At 45.4% G+C, this 27574-nt stretch overlaps 1 protein-coding gene across 1 annotated transcript; it reads right to left on the minus strand.

The window, feature by feature from the left end:
- Nucleotides 1–334: 334 nt before the first annotated feature.
- LOC125556042 (putative F-box protein At2g02030) lies at nucleotides 335–27574 on the minus strand. The gene is made up of 3 exons (XM_048718843.2): nucleotides 21048–27574; nucleotides 4668–8419; nucleotides 335–2229 (listed from the first exon to the last, which is right to left on the minus strand). Exons 2-3 carry the CDS (start codon nucleotides 4691–4693, stop codon nucleotides 1047–1049), a joined length of 1209 nt encoding a protein of 402 aa, XP_048574800.2. The 5' UTR covers nucleotides 4694–8419; nucleotides 21048–27574; the 3' UTR covers nucleotides 335–1046.

The raw sequence follows: 27574 nt of genomic DNA on the forward strand, positions 1-27574 counted from the left end.
TTTGATGGCTTTTAAAATAAGGTGCAATATAATGCCCCTTATCCAGCTTATTCTAGAAGCCTAACTAAATTTATTTTTTAGAAGCCCAGTAGTTAAGTCTTGGCTAGTAGGTTTTAAAAATAAATTGATTAGGCTTCTAGAATAAACTGGCTGGGTAAAAGTTAACTAGTTCAACCATAGATGGCGTTCCCCACCCTTATATCAGTGCCAGCAAGGCCAGCCAAAGGGAAACCGACGGGTGAAGAAGGATGACTGCAAGAATCAGCAAACAAAATATCACAACCGAAAAAGAAGGGGAAATTAGCATCAGAAACAAGTGGCTTATTCTTTCTCCTGACGAAGAGTTCAGATCTGATTTGTGAAAGTAAGATAAATGAGGCCAGGGTCTGCAACTATCATTACCATGGTTCAAAAATAAAGGAAAACAAAGATTACAAACCAAACAAATATCCTTCAGCATTTTTATTGCAATTTTCGAACCAAGTCCAAACAGCGTTTTACACTAGGTAAAGATAACGAATATAAGCTTATCATAAGCTGAAACACGGTGTTAGCGTCCAACTTGATCTATCCCACATTCTACTTACGTTCTAAATGTTTATGCGCACATGGGTCAACATTCAGTAGAGAGCCCACTCCATCCCAAAAGCCCGGACTGAAAGGAGAAGGGATACTCTCCTTTATAAGTTGGTCATGGCCTCTTCCCATAAGCGAGGTGGGACTAAACCAAGCTAAACTCCACTGGTGGACAGCAGCCCTAACATTTCATCCCCTAAGAAGCCCCTCACGAAGGCATGACGATGCTGGCTCTAATACCAGATGTTGATCTATCCCACACTTTACTTACGTTCTGAACGTTTATGCGCACATAGGCCAACATTCAGTAAAAAGCCCACTCCATCCCAAAAGTCCGGACTGAAAGGAGGAGGAATACTCTCCCTTATAGGTTGGTCATGGCCTCCTCCCGTAAGCGAGGTGGGACTAAACCAAGCCAGCCTCCACTGGTGGACAGCAGCCCTAACACACGGCCATCAGAGTTCGGCCAGCTAAGCAACAATTCGAACAAGACTTTCCATGTAGGGGATTACGTTGAAGAAGAAGATATTCTGCTTAGTAGTGCGTCTCCTCCGGCCTTTGTATCTTAGCCCTTCCAACTCACACATGTTCGTCAGGTTCTGGTTTGGAGCCTGCAGCTCGTAGCGGTAGAAAATGGGACCAACTTGTAACATGATTGCGCCCCCTGGAAGAAGCGACATTGGTTGAACCAGATCAGATATATAGAGAGAGTAACAATGCTCCCAACGAGAGTCCACAGTATGGTCTTCAACTAACATCCAGACCGCCACTTCCGTCGTAGTCTTGGTAAAACCTGTCAGGCAAATCTCGCCCTGCATCTCGTCCAGCAAGAAGGATTCATCGAGCATACGGTTCAATGACAACATATCCGGTAGACGAATGACGCTGAACGTCTCATCTTCTAGGCTGAAGCGGACAATGCCATTTGGATCATGCTCAAGATGGTAGCTGTTAATGGGCCAAAACAATCCACCGTTTACAAATTTCCCGGTAATCCACTCAACAACAGGGTAGGACAAATCAGCAGTGGTTTCCCTCCAAGAAGTACTTGCCTCACCAACAGTGAACACCTCCATCCCCATGCGGTACACTTCTGTGAGAGGATCTTTAGAGCGTACGAACACCCTGACCACCTTGTACTTGCCAGTGCGATGATCCAAACCGAACCCCACTGGGAGGAATATATGTTTGTACTGCATTTTGGTGCGGCTACTTTCAGGCAGCGTCATTGTGTCCTTGGTGGCCGGATTGAAGAGGTAGAGCCTGGTGTTGGTGGGGACGAGCACCAGACCATCACAATGGGCAAAGTGAGAGACCGAGCTGAATTCGCCCGGAAAGTCTGTTGTGTGCATCAGTCTTGTATCTGGGACGTCTAGCTGCCACCGGTAGAAGCAAATTTGGGTTGAGAAGGTGGTTGGCCAGTCCTCTCCTTCGATAATACTGTCCAAAGCATGGGGAGTGATGAGCCAGGAGGGTTTCTGGCACGGAAGGTGCCTCCGGATGAACACGGGGTCGGAGATTATTGTGCACCAGGCCTTGCTGACAGACTTGAACCGCAGGAGGGATTTGACTGGCAACCGAAAAAGAATCTCTAGAACAAGCTCTTCCAGCAACTCGGGGGTGCATCTTGGCGCCTTCCTCTTCCTCTTAAGTCTTCAAGTCCATGGCGTACATGCAGCAAGAAACAGACTACGAAGCTTAATAACTCGGCATTGTTAGTGCATATATGTAACAATATATAAGATGAGCACAGCCGCCAAAACCGAGTCCGGGCATCAAAGTATTCTCGGGAAAAAGGGACCAGGTCCGTGGCTGTCTATAAGAAAATATATATTCTTTTTTTTAGGACGCGTCTAACCGGCGGCCGGCTGCCCACTAGTCCTCCGTGGTGGCCGGCCGAAAAAGATAAGTTTTTGTCTCCCTGACTTATATTAGGAAAAGTAAACAGGTGTGAATATATGTCAAGAGAATAAATAATTGCAATCATACATGTGAATAAATGTGAACGCATTTAATTTGTGTTTTCAGTTTTTTAAAAAACCATAACTTTCAAACATCGCATTGAAATTAGGATCCGTTTTTACTGTTAGAACCCTCACGACGTGCTCTTTAAAAGTAGATCCCGCATGGGGATGTTTCGACGAACTAGTCTTTTTGCTAACTAAACATCAATGTCTGTGCAACTAACTATATTACCGCGCCAACTGAGCATATGTGTGTGCCAATAGTCGTGCCAACTAAACATCAATGTGTGTGTAACTAAACTACATTGCCGCGCCAACTGAGCATGTGTGTGCCAATAGTCCTGCCAACTATATATCAATGTGTGTGCAATTAGACTACATTGTCGCGTCAATTGCGCATACGTGTGTGCAACTAGTGCCCTGCCAACTAAACATCAATGTGTGTGCAACTAGACTATATTACAAGCCAACTAAGCATATGTGTGTGCAACTAGTCTTCCTGCCAACTAAATATCAATGTGTGTGCAATTAGACTACATTACATGCCAACTAAATATCAATGTGTGTGCAACTAGACTACATTACAAACTATGCCAATTCATATGGGACTATGCGGACCAAATTGTGCAAGTCTATGGCCATCCATGTGCCAACTATGACTACTATGTGTGCAACTACAACTACTGTGGATGCAGCTCCAAAAAATTGGGTTTAAAAAAAAATCGCACCATGCAGTACTAAAGTTGTACAAAGCAGTACTGAAGTTGCACAATATAGCGCCAAAGTTGGCATTAAAAAAATTTCATCGAAACATACCCATGCGGGATCTAGTTTCAAAGATCTCATCGCAAAGAATTCAACAGTGAAGACGGATCTGAATTTCGACGCGCTGTTTGAAAGATATAGCTTTTTAAAAATTTGGAAAACCAAAATAATTGTACGTGAAGTTGTTTCTTTCAAATTGGACTAACCAGTGTGAACACATTAAATACTGATAACGACATGTAGACAAAAAAACAACTCATACATGGCTAGAAAGCCCGGCCGCTCGTTGTTTTCAAATAGTGTGTATGCACTTTTTAGATTTTAGGTTTTTTTAGATGATCTCTCCTTACAACAAAGGGAGATTTGCCCACAGGAATCAATTTTCTCTGCTGGTAACGACAACACCGAGATTACACATATAACAAATTAAAAAATATATCTTCCAAAAGAAGGACACAAACATCACCAACAAAAAGAATCAATATTTTTTCATACAACCAAACGGAACCACCCTGACCAAGCAAACATTTTTCTAAAAACAAATCGCCAAAAAAGAAAAAAACACTTTTGCTTCCCGAAGAAGGGAGCGGATAGCCACAAAAAAATCATTTTTTCATCACCACAAAGAAGAATAAGGCAGAAGAAGCACAACGTTTCCACGACATCAATACCAATCAAACGGAGATTGCGCACAACAAATAAATCAGTTTTAAACTGTAGATGTATCTAGGGTATATCTATATATACTCTAATTATTGCATATCTAAGTGAGTGAATCAAATATAAAAAAAAAGAAAAAAGAAAAAAAAATATTCACACGAATCTCAACATAAGCACATCTAGATATGCTTTAGCAAAACTGTTAAACTATCCCTCCGTTAAGAACCAAACGGAGATTACCGTTAAAAGAATCGATTTTTCCGGAACAACCAAACGAGATTAGCCACAAAAAGGAGTACAATTGCCATCTCGTCTCAACTAAAATTGTCGTGAAAACGTGCTTAAAATCTGAACATTCGGGATTTATCAGGGTCCACTGTTTTACAATTCATCCACTTTTGCAATCAAACAGAGATTACCAACAAAACGAAGAGTTAATTTCAACATAAAAACCAAACCGATATCACCGACATATTTTCAAACGATTTCTCCCAAAACAACGAAATCAATATTACCTGGGAAACAACAATTTTGGCGAACAAAATAGATACCCAGTTTATAAGATAATAATAATAGAAGGAAGACAAAACAGAGTTGAATCAATCTGTGAGATCCCAAAACTGGTTCAGATCTGGCACATGTATTCCGGAAAAAAGATGGAGTAATCAAGTACAGATTATCATATGGTCAGAATTGACTTACATCAAGTCTCCGACCTTCCACCACATGGATGCAGAACTCTGGGCCTTCTTCTTGACGACGTCGAGAAATACAGCGCGCTCCGCCGACCGTAACCAGAGATGTCGCCGCCCCGTGCGCTGATCTGCACCTAGATCCCATTAGAACGGTTCTAGATGGGCGGCGGTGGCCGCCGCCGGCATCTAGGGCTTGTTCGCTGCTCGAGGGGATTGGCCGTGTTTTTTCCGGGGTATTTGATTTTTTGCCACAACTTACTTCGCACATTGATAATTTGCCACTACATACATTGTAATTGATCTGTTGCCATTCTTTACTTGGAACTTTGATCTTTTGCCCTATGTCAACTGGGTCCCACGTAAAATGTTCAGAATACCCTATGTTAGATTAACCAGGAACGGGCGCACACACAAGAGACGGCGGCGCTCCGGTGGCAGTCGACAGCCTTTCCCGGCGACTTCCCTCCCGCACGCGGTATCCAGCGGCGGCTGTTGGTGCTCACGACTGCTCACGGTGTGGCGCGCATCCCCGCACCGGCACTTGACCGGGCTTGTCCGATGCGGCGTTCCGGCGCACGCAAGGCGCCTGCCAGCGATGCGCAGCCCGACCTCCTTGTTCGACCTGGAGGGGACGCCATCTGAGGAAACTCGCGTCGGAGGAAGCCCGGTACGTCCTGCTCGGCCACCGAAGGCGGCGAGGGCAAGAACAACAGCGATCGTGACTGCCTGGCCGACGGGCTGAGGACCCGATTCCCCAGGCTGGAGCTCCCGTCGCGCGGCGTGTGCAACAGCTGGTGGCAGTGGCGCGTGCAACGGCGACGGCAGTAGCCTGGTCGCGCGAACGGGAGGAGCAGAGGAGCTCGGGCATGGTGGAGAGGACGCTGGGAGCAAGTCGTGATTCCTCCAACACACGCGCTGTCAACAGCGAGCAGAGCGAGGCGGCGCTGGTCGTCCGCAGCTGAGTGGGCTGGCTTCCCCTGCTACCTGCACCACACCGCCGGGCCCAGCCCCAGCCCCAACCACGGCGGCTGCCTCCCCAAACCAGCCACGGCTGAGCTACGTTCATCCCGATTTGGGGAATCGGCTGGACTATGGTTGTTTCGGTCAAAAAAGGTATGTAAGGGTATACTTGTCCACTCTTTTATGCATACAATATGTTTTTCATTTATAAGTATTCTTTTTGTGTGAAAAAGTGGCAAAAGATCAAAGTGCAAACTAAAGAATGGCAAAAGATCAATTACAATATAAGCAGTGACAAATTATCAAAGTCCAAAGTAAGTAGTGGCTTAAAATCAAATCGCCCGTTTTTCTCCTAATATCTTTCACCCACCATTGATTTGGGGAAACGATGGAGAAGGGCCTCTTCAATTTAAAAAGATGTAATGAAATGTGTGTCTGTGTGTGGGAACCGTCTCCTCTACTGTGGCGAAGGCACGGTAGGGTGCTACAGTAGCCTACCTTTGGGCCACATATCAGCCTTCAGATATAGTATGAATGGATCAGATTTCTTGCTACAGAACATAAACAGTGTACATGCTAAAGTATGGAAATAGTACATCTTGCTACAGGATTCAAACAGTAAAACACTGCCACAGTGTATCCTGTCGTGCCTTACGTATTTTCCATTGCACATGTTACTGTAGAACCCTACCATGCCTTCACCACAGTAGAGGTAGAGGAGCCGGTTCGCTGTGTGTGTGGTTCCCACCCCACTATGCACGCACTCGTCTTACGCTCGGCAGCCTCCCCGAAGCAGTCCTTTCGGCCCCGTGGTGAACGGAGGACATATCCCAACGATTTTGGCACGACGCAACATATTATCTTTTTTAGGGTACGCGGCATATCAAGCCGTTGAGCACAAGTGAATCCTTTGTTGTGCGTAGGCCGTCTGGCTTCTATCATCGGTACAGCAATTTCATTATAAATATTTGATCCTTCTTTATATCTATATATGTATATACTAAAAGATATATCTTGTGTCATTATTTTAAAGTTGATCCATATTTTGTGTCGAAATCGGGGCTCCACAGATCCAAGGAAAGTTTTGAACTCTAAGGTGTGCGCGATGAACTCCACTAAGCTACGCCTCGCCGCTCACTACCTCATGATGATGCTACGGCATGCTCGAACGAGCGGGAAAGAAGACACAACACGGTGATTTATCCAGGTTCGCGCCACCTTGCGGTGTAAGACCCTACTCTTGCTTTGTGTGGATTGCCTCGCGAGGGAGAATGGATATGAGCGAGTACAAGGATAACTGCCTCGGGAGGGCTCCGGATTCGACCCTAGGGATCCAGGACTCGATCCTCCTCTAAGGTGAAGACTAGCCTATATTTATACTGGCCTTGGTCCTCTTCCCTCGAGAACTCTAGGCGAGAAGGATACCACAACGGCCAATTTTAAAGGGGGCAGGTGTACAGCTTATCCTGGCAAAAACAGTCTCCGTGTGCAAAAGCTTCTGGCATGACGCGCCGGTAGGCTCGACGATTACCTCCGTTCTGATGGCCCGCGGTCCTGGTCTTCTAGCACCGGAACGACAACCTTTGGGGATTGCTTTGAGAACCGACGGGTTGTCTTGCTCCCTTAGCACCAAAGAGGAAAGCGTCCTCGACTACGCCCGCTGGCGCCCTTCTGGCTCTGCTCGTCGTGGCTCGCGTCACCCATGTGCAGCGCGAGGCGGGGTGACGATCCTAGAGATGTCCGCCCGCGAGGAGCCTCGGGAGACGGCTTTGGGAGGCCGCCCCGCGGGAGGCCCTCGGGAGCTCCTGATGACCCTTGCTGATGCTCGCCTCGCGGGGCCTTTCGAAGGTGCCACACGATGGGCCGCAAACAGACAGGCCTGGACCCCAGTCCGACGGGCTCGACAGTAGCCCCTAGGCCCGTGGCGCGCACGACCCTGCTCGCGGCGGAAGAGAAGAGAGGGGCGAAGCGACGCGGGCCTCAACCACCTACGAGCCACACTATTGCAGGTTGGTCCAAATGCGACAGTCCAATCAGAGACCCCTCGACGAAACTGTGTGCGATGCATTAGCCACAAACGGTGATGTAATAAAACTATTAAAAAGATACAAAATGTTTGCGAAGGCGGTGACATCAAACACGGTTCAGATTAGAGTTGCGTGTGCGATGCGTGGCAAATGGTTAATCCAGAAGAACTGTTTGCGATGAGGCAGAACAACAGAAACAAGCAGTTAGATAAGGGTGTGTGCGATATACAGCATACAGTTCACTAGGATGAACTGTGTGTGATTAGGCAACACAATAGAAATGCTTAGACAGATCAAGATGTGTGCGATGGAAGGCATACAGTTCACTCAGATGAACTGTTTGCGATGAGCGAACACAACAGAAACAGTTCATGTGACGCCCCTGATTCAATCGTACACTAATCATACATGCAAATGTGTACGATCAAGATCAAGGACTCACGGGAAGATATCACAACACAACTCTACAAATAAAATAAGTCATACAAGCATCATATTACAAGCCAGAGGCCTCGAGGGCTCGAATACAAGAGCTCGATCATAGACGAGTCAGCGGAAGCAACAATATCTAAGTACAGACATAAGTTAAACAAGTCTGCCTTAAGAAGGCTAGCACAAACTGGGATACAGATCGAAAGAGGCGCAGGCCTCCTGCCTGGTATCCTCCTAAACTACTCCTGGTCGTCGTCAGCGGCCTGCACGTAGTTGTAGGCACCTCCAGTGTAGTAGGAGTCCTCGTCGACGATGGCATCTGGCTCTTGGACTCTGTCGTCTGGTTGCAACAATCGGGTATAGAAAGGGGAAAAGGGGGAGCAAAGCAACCGTGAGTACTCATCCAAAGTACTCGCAAGCAAGGATCTACACTACATATGTATGCATTGGTATCAAATGGAAAAGGGTAGCATATGTGGACTGAACTGCAGAAAGCCGGAATAAGAGGGGGATAGCTAGTCATGTCGAAGACTATGCTTCTGTCAACCTCGATCTTGCAGCATGTAGAAGAGAGTAGATGGTAAGTTCACGAAGTATCATCGCATAGCATAATCCTACCCGACGATCCTCCCCTTGTCGCCCTGTGAGAGAGCGATCACCGGTTGTATCTGGCACTTGGAAGGGTGTGTTTTATTAAGTATCCGGTTCTAGTTGTCATAAGGTCAAGGTACAACTCCGGGTCGTCCTTTTACTGAGGGACACGGCTATTGGAATAGATCAACTTCCCTGCAGGGGTGCACCATATTTCCCAACACGCTCGATCCCCTTTCTCCAGACACACTTTTCTGGGTCATGCCCGACCTCGGAAGATCAACACGTCGCAGCCCTACCTAGGCACAACATAGAGGTCAGCACGCCGGTCTAAATCCTATGGCGCAGGGGTCTGGGCCCATCGCCCATTGCACACCTGCATGTTGCGTACGAGGCCGACGAGCAGACCTAGCCTCCCTTATACAAGAGCAGGCATTCCAATCTGAAAGTGTAACTATCCCTGGGTGGTTTAGGTAATTCCTAACAACATATAGCTCATTGAGCTAACATTATTCCAAGATTAATATTTCAGGAAAAGCTCAATGAATGGCATGGCATGGATGGGGAAAGTGGATCCCTCAAAATTCTAAGGACAAAAAGTTTGGCTCAAGCTTGAAGCTCAAGACTCTACATTTTATATTTTAGTGATCCAAGATCACATTGAGTCTATAGGAAAAGCCAATACTATCAAGGAGGGATGAGGTGTTGCTTAATGGCTTACTTGCTCAAAATGCTTAGTGATATGCTCCAAAAATCCTCAACTACCTTCCCACATCCACATATGACCTAAACCAAAAGTCAAACTCGGCCCCACCGATTCTTTCTATCCGGCGCCACCGAGTTTCAAATGTCATAGCCACTGCCACAAACCCTAGGCAAATCGGTCTCGCCGATAGGGATCTCGGTCTCACCGAGATGGGATTGTAATCTCTCTGTTTCCCTTCGTAACGTTTCGGTCTTACCGAGATGAGCGATCGGTCCCACCGAGATTGCAATGTAAACTCTCTGTTTCCCTTCGTAACATTTCGGTCTCACCGAGATGAGCAAATCGGTCCCACCGAGTTTACCTGACCAACTCTCTGGTTAGCTTATTACCAAAATCGGTCCCACCGAGTTTGTGTAATCGGTCACACCGAGATTACGTTATACCCTAACCCTAACCATATCGGTCCTACCGAGTTGCATCTCAGTCCCACCGAAAATCCTAACGGTCACTAGGTTTGTTGAATCGGTCCGACCGAGTTTAACCATTCGGTCCCACCGAGTTTGGCAAATTGTGTGTAATGGTTAGATTTTGTGTGGAGGCTATATATACTCCTCCACCCACTCTTCATTCATGGAGAGAGCCATCAGAACATACCTACACTTCCAATACACATTTTCTGAGAGAGAACCACCTACACTTGTGTTGAGGTCAAGATATTCCATTACAACCATATGAATCTTGATCTCTAGCCTTCCCCAAGTTGCTTTCCACTCAAATCTTCTTTCCACCAAATCCAAATCCTGTGGGAGAGAGTTGTGTTGGGGAGACTATCATTTGAAGCACAAGAGCAAGGAGTTCATCATCAACACACCATTTGTTACTTCTTGGAGAGTGGTGTCTCCTAGATTGGCTAGGTGTCACTTGGGAGCCTCCGACAAGATTATGGAGTTGAACCAAGGAGTGTGCAAGGGCAAGGAGATCGCCTACTTCATGAAGATCTACCGCTAGTGAGGCAAGTCCTTCGTGGGCGACGGCCGTGATGGAATAGACAAGGTTGCTTCTTCGTGGACCCTTCGTGGGTGGAGCCCTCCATGGACTCGCACAACCGTTACCCTCCGTGTGTTGAAGTCTCCATCAATGTGGATGTACGATAGCACCACCTATCGGAACCACGACAAAAACATCCGTGTCTCCAATTGCGTTTGAATCCTCCAAACCCTTCCCTTTACATTCTTGCAAGTTGCATGCTTTACTTTCCGCTGCTCATATACTATTTTGCATGCTTGCTTGAATTGTGTGGAGATTGCTTGACTTGTGCTAAGATAGCTAAAATCTGCCAAGAACTAAAATTAGGAAAAGGCTAGATTTTTATTTGGTCAAGTAGTCTAATCACCCTCCCTCTAGACATACTTTTGATCCTACAAGTGGTATCAGAGCTTTGGTCTCCATTTGCTTTGATTTCCATAGCTTTTGGCGGTCATAGCTTTGGTTTCACAACCTAGGAGAGTATGGCGTCTAGCGAGGGAAATTATCACCGTAGAGGTCCTTACTTTGATGGCACTAATTTTGCTAGTTGGAAGCATAAGATGAAAAATGCATATTCTTGGACATAACCCCACCGTTTGGGCTATTGTGTGTATTGGCTTGCAAGGTGAATTCTTTGACGGGAAAGAACCGAACCGTGAAGCCACCGCGGAAGAGTTGAAAATGCTGCAATACAACGCTCAAGCTTGTGATATCCTCTTCAACGGATTGTGCCCCGAAGAATTCAACAAAATCAGCCGTCTTGAGAATGCAAAGGAAATTTGGGATACTTTGATTGATATGCACGAAGGTACCGACTCCGTCAAGGAATCCAAATTGGATGTGCTTCAAAGTCAACTTGACAAGTTCAAAACGAAGGATGGTGAAGGTGTTGCTGAAATGTACTCTAGGCTTGCTCTTATCACAAATTAGATTGCCGGCTTAGGGAGTGAAGAGATGATCGATAGATTCATCATCAAGAAGATCATAAGAGCCTTGGATGGAAAATATGATACCGTGTGCACATTGATCCAAATGATGCCAAATTACAAAGATCTCAAGCCAACGGAAGTCACCGGAAGAATTGTTGCTCATGAGATGCCACTCAAGGATAAAGAGGAACTTCACAACAAATCAAGTGGTGCTTACAAAGCCTCATGTGAAGCCCCCACATCATCGAGTGAGAAACAAACCTTTAATGAAGAATTGAGCTTAATGGTGAAGAACTTCAACAAGTTCTACAAGAGTAGAAGCAAAGAGAGAAGCTCCAAGTTAAGGTCCTACAATGACAAAAGATCTTCTAGTCGAGAGCGAAACTGCTACAACTGTGGAAGGCCCAGACACTATTCCAATGAGTGTACGGCCCCCTACAAGAGAAGAGAAGATTCTCCCAAGAGAAGAAGTAGAAGAGAAGAATCACCATCTAGAGAAAGAAGGAGTAGAGATGATCGTTATGAACGAAGACCCTCACGGAGAAGCAAGGATTCGGAAAGAAAGGACAAGTCATCAAGGAGCTACACAAAACGAAGACATTAAGCTCATGTTGGTGAATGGGTATCCGGCTCCGACTCCGACAACCACTCCGAGAGAAGCTATCACTCCGACTCCGAATATACTCAAGATGAAGGTGTTGCCGGTCTAGCACTTGTGACAACCAACTCCTACGACATATTTGACTCACCAAATGAAGGAGTTGGAACATGCTTCATGGCTAAAGGCCCAAAGGTATCACACCCCGAGTATGTTGATTTCAATAGTGATGAAGATGACTTGTTAGGTGATGATGATTTACTTGTTGACAACTCTAGTGATGAATACTGTGATGAAACGTCAATTAATCATGCTAATCAAGATAAAATGAATGAAAATGATAAGGAGAAGATTGAGTCTCTAACTAAAGAACTAAACACTCTTAAGTTAGCTCATAAAACTATCTTAGGAGATCATCGAGAACTTTTAAGGACTCATGAGAAATTACGCTTTGAAAAGCTTAACCTTGAGCAAGAGCATGAGTTCTTAAAAGCAATCAATGATGATCTTCGTAAGAAAAGTTCTTCTTACATTGCCAAGCGTTTAGTCTTATCCACTTACATGCCTCAAGTCAAGTCTAGTAACAAGAACAAGAAAGATTCTTCCTCTAGTAGTAACAATAATCATGCTAAATCCAATATTGTTGCTTCTAGTAGTTCTTTTGATTCCACTAATGATTCTCTTAGCCAAGTTACACTTGAGCAAGAAAATAGCTTATTGAAGGGAATTATAGAGAAAGGTGTTTACAAGAGCCTTGCCGAAAGTAAGCAATTCGAGGAAATTGTACGCAAGCAAGGAAGGCACCGGAAGAATTAAGGTGTTGGTTTTGAACGAAAGTTCAATGCCAATGAAGTTGAGTGGGAAGAAGATCAATACCCCAAGACGAAGTTTGTTCCTCAACAAGAGAAGTATGATCCTACTTCTTTCAAAGGGACACAAGCTCAAGATGATCTTCCACCACAAGACCACAAGCAAAAAGGCAAGGACAAGCTTCAAGAGGAAATTGATGCATTTGAAGAAGCTCCTAAGGCCTTGGTCAAGTGGGTTCCCAAGACTACTTCAAGTTCCACTTCATCAAATACAACTACAACACCGAGGATTCCCATCAAGATGGTGTGGATCCTGAAGAAGAAGAACTAGAGAGTTCTTGAGGGTGACTCCGCCAACATACTTCACTCTTATCATCTTGGCGAGAACAAGTGCAATCAACTTCCACATCTTGCACTAGTTCAAGGAGTCACAAACCCTCTTGTTGGCAAGACAAGGGACAAGGTAACCTAAAAGCTTTCATAGACATCATCTTGTGTGTGCATCACTTTATGTCTATGGATATCCTTGTTTGTTCCTTGTGGGACTAACCCGTGTAGGTATTGAAAGTGCAACTCACTCCAATGGATAGCTTCAAATGATCTACATCAACATTGAGCATCCACATCTTCAACATCTACATGAAGTCATCATCGACAAAACCCAAGGTTAGTTCATCCCTCTTAGGGGGGATCTCACATCTAGGGGGAGCTTTCCTCTAAGAATTGAGCTAAAGTAACTCTAATGGTGTGAACACAACAATGCTTTATGTAAAAGTGGTAACCCCACTTGTGCTTAAACGATGAGTATGACCTATGATCAAATGTTCTCATTTGACTCCTAAGTCAATATACTCATATATAGATGACCTAGTCATCGCAAATTGTTTGATTGATGCTAGAATTGGTTGTGCATGCTTTGCCACATATTTCAATTGCCATTTTATTGTGTGAGCATGTTGATTGCATATTTTACTCATTCGAGGACATCCACTTGTTGTTTTGATTGATTGGTTTTCTTTTCTTTTTCCAAGTGGATGGACAAGAATGCCTAAGAACCCTCTCTAGCTATCTATGCTTTTCTCGTCTCAAACTCTATTCATGCTACATCACAAAATTTGATCAAGTCAGATTCGAACCACTCTGTGTGAGGAGCACTCGGAGTCCCCAATTCGTCATAGACTTAAACTTCCAAAACTTCTTTGTGCGTTTTGGTCTGACTGATTCATTCATTTCGGTCATACCGAGATCTCTAAGTCAATCTAGGTTTTCAATCTCGGTGCAACTGATTTGAACCTTTCGGTCACACCGAATTTCAGTAATTGATTGCAGTTATGAATCTCGGTGCCACCGAGTTGTTCCACTCGGTCACACCAACAGGGTCGGGCTATATATACCCACGGGTCAAATTTTGGAAAACTTTCCGAACCTCCTCGACCCGCGCTTAGCCCGCTCCGCCTCCAGGGTCTCCGGATCGTCTTCCTCGTCGCCAGCCGCCTCTTGCCGCTGGTCTCCGCCGCCGTCAACGGGAATCATCCCCGCCGTTGCCGCCTTAGCGAGTTCATCGCCGAACTAGGGTATGAACTTGATCACTGTGCTATCCTCAATCTGATTCCTAGCACATTGTGTTTGCCATGAATCTTGCCACGATTGAAACGATCTTATCCAGTCAAAACACTCCATAGATTAGAGTTGAATTGAAAATTTAGGGTTAGGTTTCCGCCGAAACCATCTCGGACCATCCGAGTTGTGGAACTCGGTATCACCGATTCGGCTCAGGCCATTGCACATGAGATTCTCGGTCTGACCGAGAATTGAAAATCGGTGTGACCGAGTTCAGGAATTTGTGAAACCCTAGCAGTCTCGGTGCCACCGAACTGTGACTCGGTCTGACCGAGTTCACTAGTTTAGGTTCCAACAGCTGCTTCGGTATCACTGAGTTTACAAATCGGTTGATCCAAAATGCTTTCTGTGGAAAACTAAAATTAAGTTTTTGACTCATTATTTTGCAAAAACCTCTGCATTTTGTGATGCTCATCCACTCTATCTCATATATATTTATTCACAGGGTCTGCTGTCAGTGTTTGCAATATGTCTGATCAGAGTGACAGCCAGAACAGGTCAAAGGAGAAGGTTCACCTGAGTGAGGGCACTAGTCCCTCTAGCAGTTCAGATGATGGAAGCAGGAGCACTCCCAGCAACTTGCCCAAAGCTTCCACCAGAACTAGGAAGAAGAAAACTTCAGAGTCTGAGGATGAAGACTATGTGGCCACTGAGGATGATGCCACATCAAAGAAGAAAGTGCTCAAGAAGGAGTACAGCTCAGCTGCAGTTAAGTCAGGGATGAAGATCAAAAGCCCAGCAGGAAGACAACCCATGTCAAAAGCCAGAGCCACCACTCAAGCATCTTTGGAATCCAAACCCAAAGAGCCTGCTGCAGAAGGAAAGAAAAGGAAGGAAAGGGTCAAGAAGACCATGGCCAGAGTGATTGGAAAGGCTTCCATGATGGAAGAAGAAAAAGAGGAAGAAGATGCTGCACCAGCACCCAAGGCACAAAAGCTGATGGGTGATGCTATAAAGTCAGGGGCTGCAACATCAAAGCCCAAAGAAGCACCCAAAGCAGCCTCCAAGCCCAAGAGTGCACCTAAGAGGAATACCAGGAGTATACCAGCTGCTGAGAAGAACAAGGCCCCAATGCGTGAAGTTGCTGCTGATGAAGATGATGAAGGACAACTCCTAAGGAAGCTCAAACCAAGATTCCAGACCACAATGATGCCCATCCTATGGCTGAGAACATGAAGATCAGGAGAGACTCAGGGTTGAGGCTATGGAGAGAGTCAGATCCATATGCCACCAGGAGAAGGACTGCTGTTGATTACAGGTTCCACACAAAGGAACAACAGGATTTCTATGAGATAGTCTTGTTGGACAAGAAGCCTATAGTGTGTGATATGAGGTGGGTCGACTGGACCTACATGAAGGAGAATGAAGAACACTATCCTGGAGTGTATGACAGCTTCAGTGCGTGTGGAGTTGCAGACTTTGTTGGGCAGAAGCTCACAAACTGGAATGATGAGCTCATTATGCAATTCTACCCCACAACACATTTCTATCCAGATGGCAGAATAGTTTGGATGTCTGAAGGAATGAGATACCAATCAACTATTGAGGAATGGACCAATCTGATCAATGCCCCAAAGGAAAGTGAAGATGACTTGGATGTTTATGCCAACAAAAAGATGGATCACAATTCTATGTCACAGATGTATAAGAAAATCCCAAACAAAGCTCTTGAGACTTTCAAGTTTGGGTCAGTCCATTTTCTTCTGTCAGGACTGCCAACGATCAACTGGATCCTAAGGCACACTCTTTTGCCCAAGTCAGGTGACCACAACATGATCAGAGGGCATGCAATTAACTTGCTTCACATCTTTGATGTCCCACAGAAATTTAAGGTCATGAGCCTCATGGTTGAGACTATCAAGAGAACAGCAGCAGACCAAAAGAGAAGTTGTGGATATGCCCCACAAATTCAGGAGTTGATTAACTCAAAGATGGGCACATGAAAATATCTGTTGGATAAGGAACACTTTGTCATCTATCCAGATTTTGAGGACAACCAAGTGGTTATGAATGAAGATGAACCATCCTCAGTACAAGCACAAGCCAAGAAGGAGAAGGCAAAAGCTGAAAAGGCTGCAAGGATGCCAACTATTGAAGAAGCATCTCAGTATCTCCTGAAGAGCAAGCAAGATCAGCTTGGCTACCTGATTGCATCCACTCTGAGGATTGAGAAGGGACTGGCCACCCTGACTCAAAACCAGGAGAGCTTGGAAAAAATCATGGAGCAAAAATTCTATGACTTGGATGTGAAGGTAACTGAGATTCAGTCTATTGTGGAGCAACTTCAAGATGACATGCAGGAGAGGAAGGGCAAAACAACCACTGATGCATTTGCCAGAGTGCCTAGAGCTCAGAGGTCAGCTGCAGTGCTTGTTCCAGACACCAGAGCCACTTCATCTGCACCAGCTACAACTTCAGCGCAATCAGCTCCAACACCAACTCCTTCAGCTCCATCTACTTCGACTGAAGCCTTCGTTCTTGGAGTTATCCGGACACCACCAACTGAAGACCAAGCTTGAGAGACGTTTTAGTGCTATGCATTTTCTATGAACTTTTTGGTAACTTGTTGCCAAAGGGGGAGAAACATGTATAGATCATAGGCTTCGAGAGAGAGCATTGCTTTTTATTCTCTCTTGATTTGGTGGTTGAACTTTTTTTGTCTTTTGATTGCTTGAGATACTATGCTATTATCTGTGAGACATTGATGATCACGCGGTTGATTATAAGCTACACTTATGCTTGTTAGATGATATTATCTTACTTATCCTTATATGATCATTCACTTTGCTTGGTGATGAGTGCATGTATTCAATCTTTATTATTTTAAGCGCTCCACCAAGATGTATGTGACATGGAAGAGTAACCCATGATCCTAACTCATTGTGCATTTGCAGTCCAAAGCAAATCTTAAGATATGCACAAATATAGGGGGAGCTCTTGCTTTTCACATACTTCTCAAAGCGACAATATCTTTCACTCTTATTATCATTTGTCGAAGTTTTGATCTATATGTTGTCATCAATTAACAAAAAGGGGAGATTGAAAGTGCAACTATCCCTGGGTGGTTTTGATAATTCCTAACAACATATAGCTCATTGAGCTAACATTATTCCAAGATTAATATTTTAGGAAAAGCTCAATGAATGGTATGGCATGAATGGGGAAAGTGGATCCCTCAAAATTCTAAGGACAGAAAGTTTGGCTCAAGCTTGAAGCTCAAGACTCTACATTTTATATTTTAATGATCCAAGATCACATTGAGTCTATAGGAAAAGCCAATACTATCAAGGAGGGATGAGGTGTTGCTTAATGGCTTACTTGCTCAAAATGCTTAGTGATATGCTCCAAAAATCCTCAACTACCTTCCCACATCCACATATGACCTAAACCAAAAGCCAAACTCGGCCCCATCGATTCTTTCTATCCGGTGCCACCGAGTTTCAAATGTCATAGCCACTGCCACAAACCCTAGGCAAATAGGTCTCACCGATAGGGATCTAGGTCTCACCGAGATGGATTGTAATCTCTCTGTTTCCCTTCGTAACGTTTCGGTCTTACCAAGATGAGCGATCGGTCCCACCGAGATTGCAATGTAAACTCTCTGTTTCCCTTCATAACATTTCGGTCTCACCGAGATGAGCGAATCGGTCCCACCGAGTTTACCTGACCAACTCTCTGGTTAGGTTATTACCAAAATCGGTCCCACCGAGTTTGAGTAATCGGTCACATCGAGATTACGTTATGCCCTAACCCTAACCATATCGGTCCTACCGAGTTGCATCTCAGTCCCACCGAAAATGCTAACGGTCACTAGGTTTGCTGAATCGGTCCGACCGAGTTTAACCATTCGGTCTCACTGAGTTTGGCAAATTGTGTGGGTTAGATTTTGTGTGGAGGCTATATATACCCCTCCACCCACTCTTCATTCATGGAGAGAGCCATCAGAACATACCTACACTTCCAATACACATTTTCTGAGAGAGAACCACCTACACTTGTGTTGAGGTTAAGATATTCCATTCCAACCATATGAATCTTGATCTCTAGCCTTCCCGAAGTTGCTTTCCACTCAAATCTTCTTTCCACCAAATCCAAATCCTGTGAGAGAGAGTTGAGTGTTGGGGAGACTATCATTTGAAGCACAAGAGCAAGGAGTTCATCATCAACACACCATTTGTTACTTCTTGGAGAGTGGTGTCTCCTAGATTGGCTAGGTGTCACTTGGGAGCCTCCGACAAGATTGTGGAGTTGAACTAAGGAGTGTGTAAGGGTAAGGAGATCGCCTACTTCGTGAAGATCTACCGCTAGTGAGGCAAGTCCTTCGTGGGCAACGGCCGTGATGGAATAGACAAGGTTGCTTCTTCGTGGACCCTTCGTGGGCTCGCACAACCGTTACCCTCCGTGGGTTGAAGTCTCCATCAACATGGATGTACGATAGCACCACCTATCGGAACCACGACAAAAACATCCGTGTCTCCAATTGCGTTTGAATCCTCCAAACCCTTCCCTTTACATTCTTGCAAGTTGCATGCTTTACTTTCCGTTGCTCATATACTCTTTTGCATGCTTGCTTGAATTGTGTGAAGATTGCTTGACTTGTGCTAAGATAGCTAAAATCTGCCAAGAACTAAAATTGGGAAAAGGCTAGATTTTTATTTGGTCAAGTAGTCTAATCACCCCCCTCTAGACATACTTCCGATCCTACACAATCCAACCCGGCATGCGCCGCTCAGTCGCTGACGTCAAGAAGGCTTTGGCTGATACCACGACGTCAAGTGCCCATAATCGTTCCCTCGTAGTTGGTTAGTGTGTATAGGCCAGTGGCCAGACTCAGAACAAATACCCAGATCTCGTTAAGCGTGTTATTTTGAAATAACCACGGACGCCGAACAGGGCCAGGCCCACCTCTCTCCTAGGCGGTCTCAACCTACCCTGTCGCTCCGCCACAAAGATCCACTCGGAGGGCCGTTGGGACAAACGTCCTTTCGGACCCAATCCGTGAATCACTCACGGGTATTCTATGAGCCGACCCGTCTTTAGTCACCACAAGTATCATATATTATGTATAAGTATAAACCCGTGATCACCTCCCGAGTGATCACGACCCGATAGTATAGCATGGCAGATGGACAAGAATGTAGGGCCACTGATGGTAAACTAGCATCCTATACTAAGCATTTAGGATTGCAGGTAAGGTATCAATAACTGGAGCAACAATGACAGGATATGCATCAGGATAGGATTAACGGAAAGCAATAACATGCTACACTACTCTAATGCAAGCAGTAGAGTGAAGAGTAGGCGATATCTGGTGATCAAGGGGGGGGGGGCTTGCCTGGTTGCTCTGGCAAGGAGGGGGTCGTCAACACCGTAGTCGATCGGGGGTACCGACACAGGTCTCGGGGTCTACCGGAAAGAAGTAACGGAGGGGGAACGCAATAAATAACAGAGCAAACAAAGCAACACACAGCATAACATGGCAATGCGTGGTGCTAGGGGTGACCTAACGCAGTATGAGGTGATACCGGTGAAGGGGGGAAACACCCGGGAAAATATCCCCAGTGTTTTGTGTTTTCGGACAAATGAATCGGAGGGGGAAAGTTGCGTGTTCACTATGCTAGGGATGTGCGGCGGACGAACGGGCTACGTATCCGGATTCGTCTCGTCGTTCTGAGCAACTTTCATGTACAAAACATTTTCATCCGAGTTATGATTTATTTTATATTATTCTCCAAAGTTTTAATAGTATTTTGGAATTCTTTTAATTTAAAAATAAAACAGAAATTAGTTTTATCACCTAGCACTATTCTAGCCATAGTTTATGACAGGTGGGGGTCAGGGTCAAAGTCAACAGTTGACCAGTCAGGGTTTACTGGACAATAGGGTCAAAGCAGGCCCCATATGTCATTGACTCTGCATTTTTAGAGTTAAAACAAATAGTTGATTAACTGAGGGGCCCAAATGTTCTATCTTTTTTTAGAGTCCACCCACACACGTTCTATCAATTAGAGCTAACAAAGGGGGGTTAGGCCTAACTTAATTAGGCCTTCCTAATTAACTTGGGCCGGAGCCCATGTGGCAGCGACCATCAGAGCGGCCACGTGCTGGGCTCACACGCGCGCGCGCACAGGGTGCCGGCGGCAGGGCCAGTCGCAGCACGGGCGGCCGGGCCAGCGAATGGTGGGGAGAGCGAACGAGAGGTGGGGAGAGCGACGCAGGCGCGTGCGCTTAGGCACGCGGACACCCCAGCATATGTAGCGAGAAACAGGGCACAACAGCAGGCTGGACAAGCTAGCGAGGCGCGGCAGCGAGGCGCATAAATCCGGTGGGCGCGCGGGGTGAGGGGAGTGCTAGCCGGAGGCTGGCGTTGCAGCGGCCAGCGGTGGGAGAAGAAGACGCAACAAGCAGCAGAACAACGAGGAGGAGCAGGCAAACAACAGAGCGCAGGGGAGAAAGCGGGGACAAGCCCCTGCGGACGGGCGCACATGTAGGGGCCGCTCCGGGAGCAGGCAGGGACGATAAGGGGCGCGGTGGGACGCGGCCAGGTGTGCGTGCGCGTGCCCGTGGGCGCGGTGAGTGCAAGGGAGGAGCCCCTAGGGCGACCACGACGGAGCTCCGGCCATGGCGCAGAATGACGGCTACGGCTATGGATACGATGGGGGAAGGGGAAAATCGGATGGGGGCCTCACCGAGGTGCTCGATGACAAGCTCGGGGAGGTCGGGGGTGAACCGGAGGGGCGGCGGCGATGGCGAGACGATGACGGGCGGAGGAGGAAGAAGTTGACATCGTCGTCCATGCAGCGTCCCGCCTTGTTCCGATGCCCTGAACGGACGCGGCCGAGCGCGAGGAACCTCCAGGACGCCCCCACACGCCGGAGACGTCGGTGGCCACGACAATGACGGCGAAGTTGTGGTCACCATGTTAATTCCGGGCTCAAATTCGAGCCAAGAAGATGGGGGCGAAGGGGGTTCGAGGGGTAACTAGACGAGCTCGATCTAGGGTTTCGTATGGACGCACATATAGGTCCGAGGGGGGCACGTGGTGGCCATCCACGGCCACGACGCCGTGGATGTGTGCCACGACCTCACTGTCTCCTGTAGCGGGAGGTTAGGGATAGCCTAGGTGGGTTGGGCTGTTTCCTGTAGTTAGTTGGGCCAAAGTGCATAGTGGCACTTTGCCTTTTTCTTTTCTCTTTAAATTTTCTGCTTTTCTTTTTTCTTTTGCTTTGTTTGCTACTTACTCTCAACGTTATTTCGGTCTTATAATATATGAGACTTGGCCCATAATTGGTGATGCAATATTAGACACCGCCACAAAAGTTTTGGTGGTTATTTAAAATAGTTTGTATTTACACAAACTAGAGAAGACATTTTAAATAATGAATTGGCCCATGTCTCATTTATTTTAGGGAACTTAAATACTTTTCAAAAAGTTGAATTCACCACTATAATGTCCTATGGATTATTTACCACCTTTTGAACATTTTAGTTTGACAATTGAAAACTTTTATAGTTTGACTTTATTTTAAATTTAAATTCGAACGAGTTTTGAATCATCGCGAGATTAGCACCAGTAACCATGGTGACGTGGTAACATTAGTAGAGGGTTACTGTAGCTTAGTTATCCGGGCGTCACAATTCTCCTCCACCAGAAGAAATCTCGTCCCGAGATTTAAGAGGTGGTGTAAGGGGAAAGTTTTGTTTATGAAGGTCTAACGGTTCTGCCCGTTCTTGGTTGCTCTTCTCGAAGTAGTTGATCGTCTTTGTTGATGTCTTCATGTCGTTGCATCAGGGCATCATGATGAAGCCGTCATCCTTCCTTTGGGAACTCCATCGTACTAGATATGTGGTAAAACTATAAGGACAGATGTCTGCGAGGGCTGATATTCGGTAATTAGCTCAGGGATTTTGGCACAAGGTATCTCTCGAGTTGGACAAATGAAACACCACGAGAGCAAAGTAAGAAGGGTCAATAAGAAGTTTCAAGTGGGCAGGCAATCATTCAATGCCTAAACAGAAGGTGAAAGGGTTTCAGAGCAACGGAAATAAATATTGCGCTAGATAGCAGAGTAGATCATCTCAAGGAAGATGGCTCGTGAATTACTTATGAAGCCAAGTGCAAGAAATAACTTTGGAAACATGGATGTATATGAGAGTTAGGTTTCGATCCTGTGGAACTATGGGTTATTGGCCCACCATGTGAGTTAACGGTAGGAAGGGTGGTGACGTCTTGTATGACCATGTTGGCAAGACATGTCAGCGGATAGCCTGTCAGTTATGTCGGCAACAATGTCGGTACCAAGGGTGAGGGACGAAGAGAACCATTTTCCTGCTCGTTGAACAAGGCAGACCAATAGGCAAAGTTCTCGTTCATCGGTGGCTACCGGAATGTCATCAACAATAGTAACATGGTCTTGCTCACAGAATTGTACACCGAGGTGTTTACATAAGCAGGAGAATATTACTGCTTAGATCATATAGATCACAAGAAAGGTTAAACCAAACAATGAAAAGGAAAATGTGATTATTAGATTAAACAGAACAATGGAAAGGAAAATGTGTTTAAACACACATTTCAAGGTTGTATCCTTCCCAAGGACAAGCAGAGCATGATATCCATGACAGGATATAATGTAGAAAACTCTTTAGGTAAGGGGAGATAAGTTTCATGACATTACCCATACAATGGTTTTTGGATAATTGAGCAGGAAACATTTAGCATTGGGCTACAAATATTCTTGTTGAAAATCGGAGTACCATAGACATGCTTCGAGATAGCATTGACATGGCCATCAAATAAGGTTCAGACTCTGGATACACGAAGGATCCATTGTAGAATAAGTCTTACAATTTTCCTTATGAAAGAATGGATAACCTTGCGGAAAAGTAAACTATAACACTAGGTGCTCCGACCAGGTGTGCTAGGCATGGCATCACCTTACCCGGTCATGTAAAGAAGTTATAACTCGTAGAAATATGTTCCAACCATCATATCTGACCTAGATTCAGATCTGATTGGTGTCAGATACCTCAGACTCTGGATGCCTGAGAGGAAGAGGTGCAACACAAATCGACGAGATGACATTATAAGATTCTCAGGAAATGAACTATAGAAGCAAGTTCCCAAACAAGAGTTCATCATTAAACCAAGGGGAGGATGAGGAGGTGGCTGATGGTCTCAGCAGCAATTCAACAAGGTTTCCGAAAGATAGATTTCCACAATTATGTGAACAAGGAGATAACATTTGTCAGATCAAATGATATAATGATGTATGCTCGAGGAAAACATACACAATAAAACATTGGTTGAAAGGTGCACGCGAGATATGGGCTTAGGTAGCATGATCAATGCTGGAATGGTGATTCCATAACTAATAATCTAAGAATGAATAACTTCAAAGCAATAGGGTTGCTAGAAGTTTTGAATTTACACATCACAGACCATTTGTCGGTATTCCGGTTAGAAACATCACGGGGACCAAGAAAAGAATGGTGATGGTAATAAATATCACTTGTATCAAGAATTCTTAAGGGGTGGTGAAATTCTCGCGACATTCTTGACATAAAAGGTGGTAATATTCCAAGGTAGAACATAATACAAACTGGATAGCAAGTTGCATCCATAACATGAACAAGTTTGTGAGGAAAGGAAGGTAAAGATGTTGTCGATGGTAACTCAAATTACCAAGGGACGAGGATGGCACTTACCATCATGAATTCAATTGATATCCTGGAAGGAGTCAAAATGTTTATGATGATCACGACAAATTTTGTCGAGAGTCTACACAAAGATGTAACCAATCGGTGATGACATCAAGTCAAAGGAATGATGAAGCGAAAGGTTAATGGAACCAAGGGTATGACACAATCCCCAAACCAAGGTTGTTATTGGAGGTGAAACGATAATACGAGGAAGATCGACATAAGCTTAGCTCATCGTCGAAAGTTGTGCTCCGGGAATAAGGACCGGGTAGCACAGTTAAAATCAGCATGATAATGATATAGCCGGTCAAGCTAGGAATGACATGATCAAGTACAAACTCGTAAGTAAAGAAGATTACTAAGAGTTGTTTAATCGCGATGCAGACTCGATTCAGTTGTCGATGTCCTTGAGGGTTTAATAACTCAGAGCCCGTGAAAAATTTGGAATCGGTGAGAATGTAGTACTTGACGAAGAACTCATAAGAAGTTATGCAGTTTCGTGACAATCTCGAGATACCAGGGGGGTAATACTCGACGACAGACCAAAGTAAAGGTTGGACTAGGGTATTGCTCTGCAGAAGACAAGTGCTTAAACTTGCACGAGAAATGGTATTTAAAGGAGAACATGGTCGGAACCACGATTGCAGAACGCCAGATCCCTGATATAAGATGAACTTATACCAAGGAAATAATTCATTTAAGAGAATCTTTAATGATAAGATCTACATCGTGTCCATGGGCATGAACACAAAGTTCAAGGTCGACTCCCACTTCTTCAATGCATAACCTTCCATTCACTGCTCTAGATAAAAATGATTTCAGTGTCAAAACCTACCTGGTGAATTACCAGAGGAGTATGACCCGTGAAAACTTTCGGGTTCACACAAATCAAGGAAGGCATAGGTTCAACCCATCGGGGCTTCTTGGAACATATACCATGAACTTCAGGAGTAAATAACACAAGCTCAAAAATAGAGCATGGTTGACAAAAGTAGAGGATACAATTTTACCAAAGGCAGTATGTATTAGGTAAAGAACTCACAACAATTTTGGTCGTGAAGGACACTGTCGGATAATAACTCGGCAATGGGTATGGCGGACCACAACGGGGCTGATGTGAGTATCGGTACTCAATCAGAGGAAGAAGGAATGCCAAGGCATCGGATTATAGAAACAACAGACTAATTCAAAGCTTAATGCAAAGAATTTTTTATGATTTCCAAATCAAGGGATCAGAAGCAAACACTTTGATCAAGGATGGATAAGTTGAGTAGGCTTAGGGGTACAATCAATGTCAATTTGATTGGTCGAGATCCAGCTCATGTCCGAAATGACGTCTGAATCGGAAGGATATATTCCAGGGAACAACTGATGATTGTGTGCATTCACACACATGTTGAATCAAAAGGATCAGAATGAAAATCACAAAGGTTTTTAAAGTAAATTGCTGGACCAATGGAATTAACCAGAATGCAAGTATGCAAGAATTCCCAGCACAACAGGTTGTTGAGGATTTTCGAAAGATCAAATAGTATTTCGAAGTCTCTTGCGAAACGCAAGAACAACTAGGAATGAGTAGATACTCGATAAGTGCGAGGAATTATCCATATGGGTATTTCTGTGGCAAGGAACTACAAGGCAGTGGTACAAGGGATTCTTAAGAGTGGGAGATCAATTCAATGCATCTTATAATAATAGGAGAAACTCAGAGTAATTGTATGAACAACAAGTGTATGTCGTTATCCATATGGATATATCGGTAATAGGGAATTGAAAAGGCAGAGGGCACAAGTGTCTCAGGAATGATCGAAGAGTATCTTCAAAATCTTCTGGTGCAGTAGGCGATCATCTGTGATAAGGGGCTCTCCGGTAGAAGTAGTTACGAGAACCTAGAGTCAAATTTAGTAAAATCACTTAACCCAAATAGAAGAGAGATCAGAGTCCCAGAGTAAGGATCGAGGAGTAAAAGATCCTAATAGCACCCAATGGCGACGTGGGCCCATGGGCCGCACAGCCATGTTAGTAAAACAGTTTTCATCGACTAGACTCAACTTCGGCCAAGGAGTGTGGAAGGGGGATTCCTACAGGCAGTCGGCTCTGATACCAACTTGTGATGCCCCCAATTCAATCGTACACTAATCATATACGCAAATGTGTACGATCAAGATCAGGGACTCACGGGAAGATATCACAACACAACTCTACAAATAAAATAAGTCATACAAGCATCATATTCCAAGCCAGGGGCCTCGAGGGCTCGAATACAAGAGCTCGATCATAGACGAGTCAGCGGAAGCAACAATATCTGAGTACAGACATAAGTTAAACAAGTATACCTTAAGAAGGCTAGCACAAACTGGGATACAGATCGAAAGAGGCGCAGACCTCCTGCCTGGGATCCTCCTTAACTACTGGTCGTCGTCAGCGGCCTGCACGTAGTAGTAGGCACCTCCAGTGTAGTAGGAGTCATCGTGGATGGTGGCGTCTGGCTCCTGGACTCCGTCGTCTGGTCGCAACAATCGGGTATAGAAAGGGGAAAAAGGGGAGCAAAGCAACCGTGAGTACTCATCCAAAGTACTCGCAAGCAAGGATCTACACTACATGTGTATGCATTGGTATCAAATGGAAAAGGGTAGCATATGTGGACTGAACTGCAGAAAGCCGGAATAAGAGGGGGATAGCTAGTCTTGTCGAAGACTACGCTTCTGGCAACCTCCATCTTGCATCATGTAGAAGAGAGTAGATGGTAAGTTCACCAAGTATCATCGCATAGCATAATCCTACCCGGCGATCCTCCCCTCGTCGCCCTGTGAGAGAGGGATCACCGGTTGTATCTGGCACTTGGAAGGGTGTGTTTTATTAAGTATCCGGTTCTAGTTGTCATAAGGTCAAGGTACAACTCCGGGTCGTCCTTTTACCGAGGGACACGGCTATTTGAATAGATCAACTTCCCAGCAGGGGTGCATCACATTTCCCAACACGCTTGATCCCTTTGTCCGGACACACTTTTCTGGGTCATGCCCGGCCTCGGAAGATCAACACGTCGCAACCCTACCTAGGCACAATAGAGAGGTCAGCACGCCGGTCTAAATCCTATGGCGCAGGTGTCTGGGCCCATCGCCCATTGCACACCTGCACGTTGCGTACGCGACCGGCGAGCAAACCTAGCCTCCCTTATACAAGAGCAGGCGTTCCAGTCCAACCTGACGCGCGCTGCTCAGTCGCTAATGTCAAGAAGGCTTCGACTGATACCACGATGTCGAGTGCCCATAATTGTTCCCGCGTAGTTGGTTAGTGCGTATAGGCCAGTGGCCAGACTCAGATCAAATACCCAGATCTCATTAAGCGTGTTAGTTTGAAATAACCACGGATGCCTACTAGGGCCAGGCACACCTCTCTCCTAGGCGGTCTCAACCTACCCTGTCACTCCGCCACAAAGATCCACTCAGAGGGCCGTCGGGACAAACGTCCTTTCGGACCCAATCCATGAATCACTCGCGGGTACTCTATGAGC

This window comes from Triticum urartu, chromosome 5A (genome assembly GCF_056163025.1).
Source record: "Triticum urartu cultivar PI428250 chromosome 5A, HENAU_Tu73, whole genome shotgun sequence".
In the NCBI taxonomy this organism is placed as follows: Eukaryota; Viridiplantae; Streptophyta; class Magnoliopsida; order Poales; family Poaceae; genus Triticum; species Triticum urartu.